At 54.7% G+C, this 11458-nt stretch overlaps 1 protein-coding gene and 1 pseudogene across 3 annotated transcripts; both read left to right on the top strand.

Annotated features, from left to right (window-relative positions):
• The first annotated feature begins 2669 nt into the window (after positions 1 to 2669).
• On the top strand, positions 2670 to 7862 carry LOC116862930 (ral guanine nucleotide dissociation stimulator-like). 3 transcript variants are annotated; one of them, XR_004381739.1, is made up of 3 exons: positions 2670 to 2716; positions 4191 to 4375; positions 7131 to 7190. XR_004381739.1 is itself a non-coding variant. In XM_032850379.1 (3 exons), exons 1-3 carry the CDS (start codon positions 6361 to 6363, stop codon positions 7831 to 7833), a joined length of 333 nt encoding a protein of 110 aa, XP_032706270.1. In that variant the 5' UTR covers positions 6299 to 6360; the 3' UTR covers positions 7834 to 7862. The 3 variants fall into 3 exon arrangements, 1 of the variants encoding a protein (XP_032706270.1); XR_004381740.1 differs by lacking the exon at positions 7131 to 7190 and adding an exon at positions 6041 to 6128; XM_032850379.1 differs by lacking the exons at positions 2670 to 2716; positions 4191 to 4375 and adding exons at positions 6299 to 6369; positions 7726 to 7862 and having other exon boundaries at positions 7131 to 7346.
• Positions 7863 to 8887: 1025 nt separating this feature from the next.
• On the top strand, positions 8888 to 11022 carry LOC116862931 (annotated as a pseudogene).
• The last annotated feature ends 436 nt before the right edge of the window (positions 11023 to 11458 follow it).

Genomic DNA, 11458 nt, shown 5'->3' with positions numbered 1-11458 from the left:
TCAGGGGAGGCATAACGTGGCAGGGTAGAGTCTGAGTCCCTTTTCTTGGAGAACCCCCACATGTCCAAAGGGCTGGCTGAGGGTTTGCTCTGGGCTGCTCTGAGCACTGAGGTCTTCGTAGGACATGGGAGGGAGTTCTCCTGGGTGTCCTCCTGGGCATCCCTTCCCAGCTTAATTGAACAGCTCGGTTTGGGGAGGGGGGTGTTTGGTTGAACCATGGGCAGAGAGTTCAGTGGCTGCCAAGTCACCACGTGGGAATATGGAATTCAGCTCAGCCCAGGGTGGCGCATGGAGGAAATTGGATTTCTCAAGCAGGAGGCATGAAGGCCTGTTTTCCAGGAAGGCTGAGAGAAGCAGCCCCAGGCCCAGGTCCTTTGGTCGGGGTTTGCTGCCTCCCAGGAGGTCCAAGCTGACTGAAGGGAAAAGGACAGTCCTTTTGGGAGATTCTGCCTCCATCCTGGTCCCTCCCTGGAGACAAGCCTACTCACCTGGAAACGTTGTCCCATGTCCTCTTCAGGCGGTGAATGGGGACGCTCTGCAGAGCCGCGAGGATGGCATGCAGGGAGGAGTAGTTCCCCAGGATCTGACAGGCCTGGGGGAGGGAAGAGAGGGAGCTGTCAGTGGGAGAGCAGGCGCCCTACATGCTCGAGAGCTTCAGTGCCCCCCTCAGTTTACGGCTCCCCCATGGATGAAGCTGATGTCCAGGGAGCTGCAGAAGGGCACAGGTCAGCCCTAAAGAGCAACACTAATGGCGAGAGGGAGGATTTTCCCTCACTGTAAAGGAGGAGTTACGTAGGAACTGAGCGCCTCAACGTTGGGCCATGCGAGTGAAGGTCAGCATGCCCCCAGGCGGAAGAGCCTAGGGACCACAGGTCTTCTGAGCCTGTGGTTGTGACTGACGCTGGACTAGCAGAGGATTTTCCCCCAAGTTAGCACCCATCATTTGGGGAGCCATTCAACTCAGAATATGAGTTTCTGGGCGCATGTTGGCCTTGCCGCTGCCTCCATTCCTTGCACTGTGAGCCTCGATGGATGGCAGCCCCAATCATCTGGGCTTGATTTTTGCTTCAGAGTGAGAGAAGCAAAAGGTAACAAGGGAGAAGTGAAACATGAGAAAACTAACTAGGAAGTGCGAAACTGTTTGCATGACATTGAGAGAAAAATGAGGCATGCTATTTCATCACGTTAAGTACATCCTGTGGCTCAGAAGCCACTCGCCTACCACTCAGAGCCTGCAGAGTGATGCCTCCACCACAGGTCACGATCCCTGGGAGCCACTGCAAAGGCTGCTCCCCTCATAGACCAGAACGAGGGAAAGAGGTCTCCTTCTAAATCTATGTGGGGAACAACTGAACCGTTTCACTACCAAGGACGACAAAGTCTGCATCTTCGTGCATTTCCACCCCATCATGGTGCGCCATTATAATGATGCCAAGAGGGAAAGGGACGGTTCCAAAACAACACAAAGCCAGGACCCAGGCCTCCTCGGAGCGTTCCTCCAGGCCAAGTCCCACCCCTTCCTGCAATTCTTCCGGCCTTCAATGTGTGCCTCTGATTCCTGTGATACCATCACATACATACAACAAATACGATCTACATACACCCCAAGATGTCCCAAAGAAGTAGATTCTCCCTGATCCCCACTCTGCAGGTTGGGAATGTGGGCACTAGGTGAGACACAGAATGACTGAGGACACAGAAGTGGGAAAGGAGAGAGAACAAAGGTTTGATTTGAGCTCTGTCTTCTGAAAGGGAGGACCCAAGTGCCATTTCCAGAGCATGGTGCCTCTGGCATTTTTGGCTCATTGTGTACGGTCCCGGGGAAGAGAGGTCAAGAGTCAACTGAAGGGACTGCGGAGACGTGTGACTGAACGAAGGGCCCCAGGTATTAGAATCCTGAAAGGGTGACCTCACATCCTTCATGATAGGCCCCAACTGAACTTAGAACTCTGGTAACCAGGCACCCACTTTCAAAGGGCAACCTGCTCTCCAGCGCACTTGAGTGGAGACCTTCGACAGAACACGATGTTCAGTTGTTGTCTTCCTACTTCCAGGGGCGCTGGGCCCAGGGGAGCCCAGAGCCGGAGACATTACTGCAGTTGCAGACAGCGCTTCAGCTCTCTTTTCCGAAGCTTCTGGTCATGGGGTGGGAGACACCAACAGGTAACACAAGGCAGCTCTGGGCAGCCCACTGGAGAAACAGCAACAACTGTGGTCCCACCTCAGCGGGCCCACACCACTTGCCCCTTACGGTGTGGGTGCACATGTGTGTGTGTGTTTGTAGAAGTGGGTACAGGGGATGAGAGACATGCCCTTCCTGGGCAGAAGCAAGCTGCCTGGTGTTGGAGGTTGGACCCATCTGTCATGTTCATACCCCAGGTCATAGCAGGCAGGATGAGAAGGTGAGGGCTGACACAATGATAAGGCTCATGGTAGTCATGAGCCTTAGAGTGTCCTCTGGCTACCTCCTTGCTCGATGTCTTTTCAGCCATCCCTCTTAGCCTGAAGTGGAGAACATGATGTCTAAAGGGGGTGTCCCCTTGTGGCAATGTCCTGGGAGGCTGCTAATGGCTCTTGGCCCTGTGGCTATGGGGCACTGAATTTTCAGAGCTGCACCCCAGATATTGTGAATGAGCTGTCTGGGGACTCCAACAACTCCAACTCGATGGACGAGGTTCACGTGTCCCAGGCCACCCAGGATCAGTGCTGCTCTGAGGTGAGAATGGGAAGAGGCTTCTCCATACCCAGGGCCCCCACGCAACTATGGGGACAAACCTGGGGCCTTCCCATAGTGTTTCCATTTAAGTATCCCACAGGCCCCACCCCAAAGTAACCCAAACCTCTGCCCATCTGCCACCAGCTATGGGTAAGGAAGGAAGACACTCTTCACCTACGTGGGACTGGTAGAGAATAGAGTGAACGTTTTCCATGGTTTGGAGGGCGGTTGTTTTCTTTCCTTTGGCCTTGTGTTGCTCTTCATGAAGCCATGAGTATCTTTGCCTTTTTGCACTGGTTTTATGATTTTCCCTACTCCTGTCAGCTAACCTGTGGAGAACCCAGGGTTCTGGAGAACTGGCCCATGCCCTTCTAAATCCTCATACCAGATGGGGTGATTGAACCTACAAAAGGGCCGGTGGGATCAAGCCATTCTATAGGTCTCTCTGGAATGTATCATCTCTCAGAACACATTTAATCCTAGGAGGCCCACCAGCTCACAGGCTGTTTCCCTCTAGGTCTTCACAGTCCCCCATAAAGGAGGTGGTCTGCTACAGTGACTCAGTCTTGCAAGGCTGCTGGAACTTGACGTGACTCAATTTGGTTGCCATTCCAGCAATGCTGCAAGGAACGGGCACCTTAAGGGTCCTCACAGATGATTTGGGTCGCTCCATCTGCCAGAACTTAGACCCAAAGATTGGGTGGAAGGCCTCTGATGCCTCCTGGCCCAGGTAGCTGGCTCTGTCTTTTCAGAGCTCCACCAAGGCCATCTGGCATGAGCTGCTGCAAGGCTTCAGCTACCCCATCTCCCTTGACAAGCAGCAGGGACCTCAGGCCTCCAACAACATCCAGTGCTGGTCTGGCGTGAGAACGGGCCCAGGTTCACGGGCAGTCTCAGGACCCAGAGATGATCAGGGCAAGGCCAGAACCCAGACTAGTGACAACTGGCTGCCCTGGGGCCTGCCAAGGAAGGTGGTTTTCCCCTGAACCTTTCTGCCCCTGACAGCAACAGGCCAAGCCTCATCAGCATAGGCAAAATGCCATGCAGCCCATGCTTTGGACAGTTCTCACGCCCAATGCTGATGATCTTGAGCAGCCTTGGAGATTCTCAGATACTCTTTTCTCCTCTTGACAGTAGGGCTCCTTTCTCATGACTCCAAGGCATACATACAGCTCTTCATACAGGCTATGAAGAGACAGACAAGCCTTTGTTGTCCAGCTAACAGCACGTGTTAAGGGCACCAGTACATTTAAGCCTAGATGGTCCTTTGGAAGCCTACAATTGGTTGGTTTTAGGTTTTCAGCCTTGAACGTTTTTGGTGGGTGGGCACTCAAGTCCCTCGTCTTGCACAAGTTCCCAAAGGGATGGGAGGATGCAGTCTGAGTTCCAGACCCTGCTCCTCCTGATGGTTGACAGCATTGAAGCTAACTATGTTGCCCTGCCACCCCACCCCCTTCTCTGCCTGTTGGAAAAGGAATCATCCCTGACTCTGGATGAGGCCTGCACAATACTGGCGCTCAGAGAAAGGGCAGTGAAGAATTGTGGACATTCCCTGCTGCTATCCTTCCCGGAAAGAAGCCTCTCAAACATCGCAACAATGTGCTCCATCTATCAGATGTTCACGTCAGCCCAGCACATCCTGGATCAGCAGTTCACTAGGTGAGTGCCCACCCCATAGCCAGCACAAGGGGGAGTCTTCCGTCTACTAGTTGTAAGTCTTGGGAATGTCACTGCACCTCTCTGACCTTCCCTTTCCTCTCCTGAAAAGTAGGGGTGCTAAGAGGATGAACCTTATAGGGTGACTGGAGGAAGTCATGGGAGGAAACATGGCACACACTTCTCTGCGGCCCAGCTCAGTAGAAAGGGCTGCTGAACATGCTGGCCATCTTCCTGGTTAACGTTTCTCTCTCCAGGGAAGATGCATTAAGGCTCAGCCCTCACAGGCCTGTGGTCCTTCTGGATCTACAGAAAGGAAATGGAAAGCTGGCAGGTTTTCTGTTTGCAAAGGACTTCTGGCATTCCATCTAGTTGGTCCTGGTTGTAGTCCTTTATGTGCCCAGATCAAGGGGACACTGGGAGCAGACAAGAGCAGCCCAAGGGCCACTCAGGATTTGCAAAGTCTTGTTTGGGATGATTTCATTCAGTAATGGATCTTAGGCACCTACGAATGCAGGCACTCTCTAGTCACCAAGAGCAGTGAATGGGTAAAGTAGAGACAATGTCTGGGTCTCAATGCTCGTCCGAGGGTCAGATAGGCACTCTCCACATCTTAAGCATGCATGTCTAGCGTTCATCAGATGGGGCATCTCTGTGATCTACTCTAGGGATGAATGGATCCACCTCTATTGGGACCATGAGGATGTACTCTACAATCAAGGAACAACAGGATAGGTCTTTGGGTGCCATAGGAGGGTCTGCTGCATCCACGGAGCTGGGTGGGAGGCAACAGGGTTTGTTACTGGCGAAGGACTTCAGAACCATGGATCTCCCAGAAGTCTTGATTTCCATGGAAGAGCTTAATGGGGCGGCTTCCTCTGAAGAAGCCAATGAGTCCAAGAGAGGTGTGGACGGGATGCCACATTGTGGGCTGAGTTGGTGCCTACAACAGCCATCCCTTGGATTGTCCTTTCTTGCTCTGTGTGCTGCTATCCATATCCACCTCCGCTGACCACCACAAGTGGGGCCAAGGACAGAAGGTGTGGGGACCAGACCACTCACCCATCGGCCTACAACCAAAGCCCAGATACTGGTCTGCATGGAGAATGTATGACTGAGGGACCAAAGGACAGACCTATGGGAGGTCCCTCATCCCACCTGGTCAGCAGTCAGCAAGGACAGCTCCAGAGTGGTTCAAAGTGGGCTGGGGCCATTCTGTGGGGCCCACACTGAAAGAATGGTGCTGTGGGAGTAGCATGGGGAAGGAAAGGTCAGGTCTCCGACTCTGCTCCACATATGACTTTCCCTAGCACTCTGTGTACCATCTTGGGAAGCTGGCCTGAGCAGACATGGCAGGATATCAGGCAAGGGAGGTCAAGGGGGCCAAGGGGGCCTATGTGCACCTCAGGTGGCATGACTGGGACCTGAACACCCATGCCCCCGTTCTGCTGAGGCAGCGGGAACTTCTGCAGCTCTCAGAGGCTGAGGCGGAGGGTAAGGGGCATTGCAAGCTGAGAAGGCCATCTGGGATGGGGCTCATGGGCTGGGTATTCCTTGGAAGGCCATGGGAATTGTCCTGTTTAGGGAAAGGCACATGGAATGTCAGTGATGTGCCTGAACCTTTCCCTCTCTCCCACCCCCGTGTCAGCTAGCGACTTGTTCCATCAGCTGAGCCAGCCAAAGAGCCTCCCATGGAGCGAGAGGCAACCGTGGCTCTGCATCAGCCATCACCTTCAGGGTCTGAGCCAGCCTCCCCTCCACCTCCAGAACTGGAACAGGGGCTCCTATTTTATGAATGTTCGCCATATCCTGAGGCACAGACAACTGGGCCATTGGCTTGCCTGGGAGTTTTCACTCCAGCTGTCCCAATTGCCACTGAGCCCACTCCAGCCACAGAGGCGTCCTGCCAGCCCAAGAACTGGCTCAAACAGAAGGAGCCTGACCTCCTGGACTTCCCTCCCAAGCTGGTGGCAGAGCAACTCACCTACATGGATGTGGTGAGCAGCTGGGCCCCCAGGGTAGGAGGGCAGGGCCAGCTTTTCTTCTGCTCTCAGCTGCCCTACACCTGCTTTTCCCTGATGGGGACTCCTAGGATATGGGGCCAGATCTCAGCTGCAGCCCTAACCAACCATGGAAACCCATCAGGGTTTTTAGACCTGAGCTTTCACTGTCCAGCTGCAGATTGTGGAGACAGACACTGAGAAGGATTGAGGCAGAGGTACCACATAGATGCAGTAAGTCACAACTGAGAGACCATAAATGGGAAGGCTCTGGTCCCTCTGGGGGAGGAGGGCAACTCCCTGTGTGCAATCATGTCCATGGGTCACCCACCCATCTGCCAGGGAGCCTGAGAACCCTCAACCTTGATTAGGCATCTGATGTGTCCTGAAGGACAGGCTAGACAGGGAAAGCCGTGCTTTCAGCCACTATGTGAGAATGGGCATCTGAAAGGAGACAGGGACCGTGGGGATGAGCATGTGGAGGAGAAGATGCCCCCTTGGGAGCTCCTCCTGGAGCGGCCCCCTGGACATGGAACTATCAGCATGCACATGCCTTCCTCCCTTCCTTTGCCTCTCTTGGCTCCGGAGGCAACCTGCACTGGCTTCCCTCAAGAAAAAGAGTGGCATGAAACCCAGGCTCTCTAAGCAGGCTCAGGCCACATTCACAGCCTCCTGAGCTCCAGCTCTGACCTGGGACCCCTCCCGAGGACATGAGTCTTACATGTGTGTGGCTCAACAAAGCTCCCCCTGTCCCCTAGGAGCTGTTCAAGAAGGTGGTGCCCCATCAGTGCCTGGGCTCCGTCTGGTCCCGGAGGAACAGGCCTGGCAAAGAGCACCTGGAACCCACAGTCCGAGCCACCATCACCCAGTTCAATGCTGTGGCCAGCTGCATCGTCACCACGTGCCTTGGCAACCCAAGCATGACAGCCCAGGACAGGGCCATGGTGGGGGACCACTGGATCTGGATGGCCAAGGTATGCTATGGGAGGCCCAGCTCCCTGAGGCTCTCCTGAGCCTCGGGAACTGCTCTTCTGTCTTTCTCCCTTCTCAAGGCTGACGACCCTGCTCTAAGACCTGTGGTCCCTACGCTCCTCTGCCCGGGGGCATGCTGACCTTCACTCGCATGGCCCAACTTTGGGACGCTCAGTTCCTACGTGACTCCTTCTTTGCAGTGAGGGAACATCCTCCCTCTCGGCAGCAGTGTTCCTCGTTAGGGCTGACCTGTGCCCTTCTGTAGTTCCTGGACATCAGCTTCATCAGTGGGGGAGCCGGAAGCTGAGGGGGGCACTGAAGCTCTCGAGCATCTAGGGTGCCTGCTCTCCCACTGACAGCTCCCTCTCTTCCCTCCCCCAGGCCTGTCAGATTCTAGGGAACTACTCCTCCCTGCATGCCATCCTCGCGGCTCTGCAGAGCGTCCCCATTCACCGCCTGAAGAGGACATGGGACAACGTTTCCAGGTGAGTAGGCTTCTCTCCAGGGAGGGACCAGGATGGAGGCAGGATCTCCCAAAAGGCCTGTCCTTTTCCCTTCAGTCAGCTTGGACCTCCAGGGAGGCAGCAAACCCCAACCAAAGGACCTGGGCCTGGGGCTGCTTCTCTCAGCCTTCCTGGGAAACAGGCCTTCATGCCTCCTGCTTGAGAAACCCAATTTCCTCCATGCGCCACCCTGGGCTGAGCTGAATTCCATATTCCCACGTGGTGACTTGGCAGCCACTGAACTCTGCCCATGGTTCAACCAAACCCCCCCCCCAAACTGAGCTGTTCAATTAAGCTGGGAAGGGATGCCCAGGAGGACACCCAGGAGAACTCCCTCCCATGTCCTACGAAGACCTCAGTGCTCAGAGCAGCCCAGAGCAAACCCTCAGCCAGCCCTTTGGACATGTGGGGGTTCTCCAAGAAAAGGGACTCAGACTCTACCCTGCCACATTATGCCTCCCCTGAGCCTAACTTCTTTCCCTCTCTTCAGGAAGAGCTTCCAAACCTACAAAAAGCTCTGCAGAGGAGACAACCCCCAGGGCAGGGAACTACTCATCAAGGTAGCACGGAAGGTGCAGGACTAGAAGGACAGGAGGGGTGTGAGGAGGCATGATCGTATGTGGATGAAGGAGGGAATGGTCTGAAGCATTCCTCGGGGAGCAGAAGCCTTTGGCATGAATGTGCTGACAGCCTGGGCTGAAGATTCCCCCTGGGGCTGCGACAAGCTGGTGCTGCCCATCCAGCCTCCCTAGGCTAGAATTCAGGTCGCTCTATGTCCATCGAGATGATCCACATGGGGGCCCATATGAACACAGACAGCCCAGAGGACAGGCCTCTGTTCACAGATGGAGTGGAGATGGGTTGTGGGCCACAAAAATGATGATTGTAATAGGATCCTGAGTCCTCAGGAGACCATAGGAGGTAGGTGGAGTTCTTCCTTCTGCCAATGAGAAAACAGGCTCAGGGAGGCCAGGCTCCAAGCTCCAGATCCCTCATGGACTGAATGGGGGAGCTGAGATTGTTCTAGAAGGACTCGTGGCATGCTTCAGGAGAATGGAGCATCGGTATCAGCAGATGTAGGTCAGATGTCTAGGGTCTGAAGTCAAAGACAGTGGGTGCAAGGGGACTGAGGCTATTCTGCTCTCAAGGATCTTGTCCTTGGCCCTCTAGGAATGGCCCTCAAATAAACTTACCACCCTGCTGAGGAAGCTGCGGAGAGTGTGGAAGGGGCTGCCGATAAAGGTGAGTGTGCCTGAGGGACAGGGCCTCCAAGGTCAGGGGAGAGGGGCTCCTCCCCTAGGGCTACAAGCCTCCAGATCAGGACAGGTGGGGCCTGCGACTCCAACTCCACCTCCTGTCGCCACAGTTCCTCAGTGTCTTCTTTGCCAGTGACCAGGAGGAAGGAGTCTAGCAGGCTGCATAGAGAATGGATTTGTGGCTGGGGAGGGGCCCAGGGCTCCATACCCTGTGATTTTGAATTTCAAAAAGCAGGCCCTGGAGGGGATTAAGAGGAGTCTGATATTCTGGGAGGGTGAAGGGAAAGGGAATCGAGGAGAAGCAACTAAGGGTCCTAGGCCCTTCCATGTGGGAAAGTGGGGTGGGCCAGGACGCTGAAGCTTTTTCAGGGGAGGGCCCCTGTGGGCACCAGAGAGTATGGACTCATCCCAAACCTACCCCTCACGACACAGGGTGTCGTCCCGTACCTTGGCACTTTTCCTCACTGACCTCTGGATATTGGAAACTGCAGTGGAGGACTACCTGGAGGTGTGTGAGCCTGAGGATAGTGGAGGAGGGACCAGAGTCCAGAGAACTGGGAGCAGAGTGTCCTTGTACTGAGCACTGAGCTCTGCGTACTTAGGAGACCTCTCCTCCTGACAGCCTCACAGCCGCCCATGTGAACAGGGGTCTCTTGCCCAACTCAGTGCTGAGGGAAGGGAGTCTGCACCTAGATGGCTGCCCAACTGGTGAAGCACCAGAGCTTCCTGAAGGCAAAGCTGCATGCATTATGTGTGATTGTGCCCCAGCCTCTTCCTCAGAACTTGCCTGTGGTGAAGAGTGAAGTTAGGACCCTGCACATCAACAACAAGTCAGGAACCCATAAACGCCTGCTTGCCTGAGGCTTCTGCAGCTCCCTTATGTCATCCCAGAATGTTGTGCTGCTGGGTGCAGACCTGGAGCCCTATTAAGGAACACAAATCTTCCTTTCTCTGGACCCAAGGGCTTGCCCTAGACCCCAGTCTCATTGTTTGTGTCTCAGCAGCCCCCTCCTGTGCCCTGGCCTATGTGTAGCCTAAGAAGGGGGGTGTGTAAGGTGCTAGTCCTGACCGAGGGCTATTTCTAAGGAAAAATGGTTGTCTCCTTTACAGGGGAAACAGATCAACTACTCCAAAAAGAATAAGGTGAGCATATGTGGCACTTCGTGTAGGGAGGGGGAGGCAGCCCCTATCAGAGACGCCCTTGGGAAGAATATTTCATTGCTTCATCCCCTCCCATCCATCTCACATTTCCTGGGATAAGATGCTAAGAAAGAAGTGGAAGACCCATCTAGTGAGTCAGTAGGGGTCTAGAAAAGGCGTCAAGTAGAACATCCTGGAGGAGGGGCTAATTCTAGTTGCTTCTGAGTACAGTTTGGAACCGGATGTAGTTGCATGCTGGAGGGTGGCCATGTGTGCCAAGACCCAGGACCGGTCCCCCGTCCCACTGCTCAGCCCTCACCTGGCCCTGTACCTTCCCCACCCAGGCTCGGTGGGCATCCTGTGCCTCTCTCCTGGCCCAGGAATACCGAGTCCTCATGGACATCATGCTGCTCCAGGCGGCGGCAGAGAATTACTGCCTAGAGCCTCAGCATCCATTCACGGCCTGGTTTTGGTCTGTGGAGCGGCTCAGCGAGGATGAGACGTGAGGCCCATTCAGGAGCTGGGTGAGGGTCAGGGTGGACTCTTTCTGCTGGCCCCGCCTGGCATCCTTCTTCTAGGGCTCCCTGGGCAGCCAGACACCAGCTGTGGGAAAACCCTGGGAGTTTTGCCAGAATGCCAGCTGCTGCTCAACTCACAGGTGTCCCTCTGTCCTTAGCTACATCCTGTCCTGCCAGCTGGAGCTGTGGTCCTAGCTGGCCAGCAGAACACAAGCACCAGGACAACTGGCTACAGCCACCATCAGAGCTGAACCCGTGGCCACTGGCCGAGCCTGCTTCCCCCTCTCTCTCTGCCTGTCTCTCTGCCTACTTGTAATCTCTGTCAAATAAATAAATAAAATCTTTTAAAATTTAGAAAAAATAATAAAAATAAAAACCCTCTTGGGTTTCCATGGTTGGTAAGGGATGCAGCTGAGATCTGGCCCCATATCCTAGGAGTCCACATCAGGGAAAGGGAGGTACAGGGCATCTGAGAGCAGTAGAAAACCTGGCCTTGCCCTTCTACCCTGAGGGCCCAGATACTCACTGAGTCCATGTAGGTGAGTTGCTCTGCCACCAGCCTGGCAGGGGAGTCTAGGAGGTCAGGCTTCTTCTCTTTCACCTCGTTCTTGTGTTGGCTAGAAGCCTCTGGTGTTGCAGTGGGCTCAGTGGCAACAGGGACAGCTGGGGTGAAAACTTCCATGCAAGCTGATGGCCT

This window comes from Lontra canadensis, unplaced genomic scaffold (genome assembly GCF_010015895.1).
Source record: "Lontra canadensis isolate GAN:19392208 unplaced genomic scaffold, GSC_riverotter_1.0 scaffold396, whole genome shotgun sequence".
NCBI lineage: Eukaryota > Metazoa > Chordata > Mammalia > Carnivora > Mustelidae > Lontra > Lontra canadensis.
The sequence above is the reverse complement of the archived record's forward strand: the minus strand, read 5'-3'. Positions and strand labels throughout refer to the sequence as shown.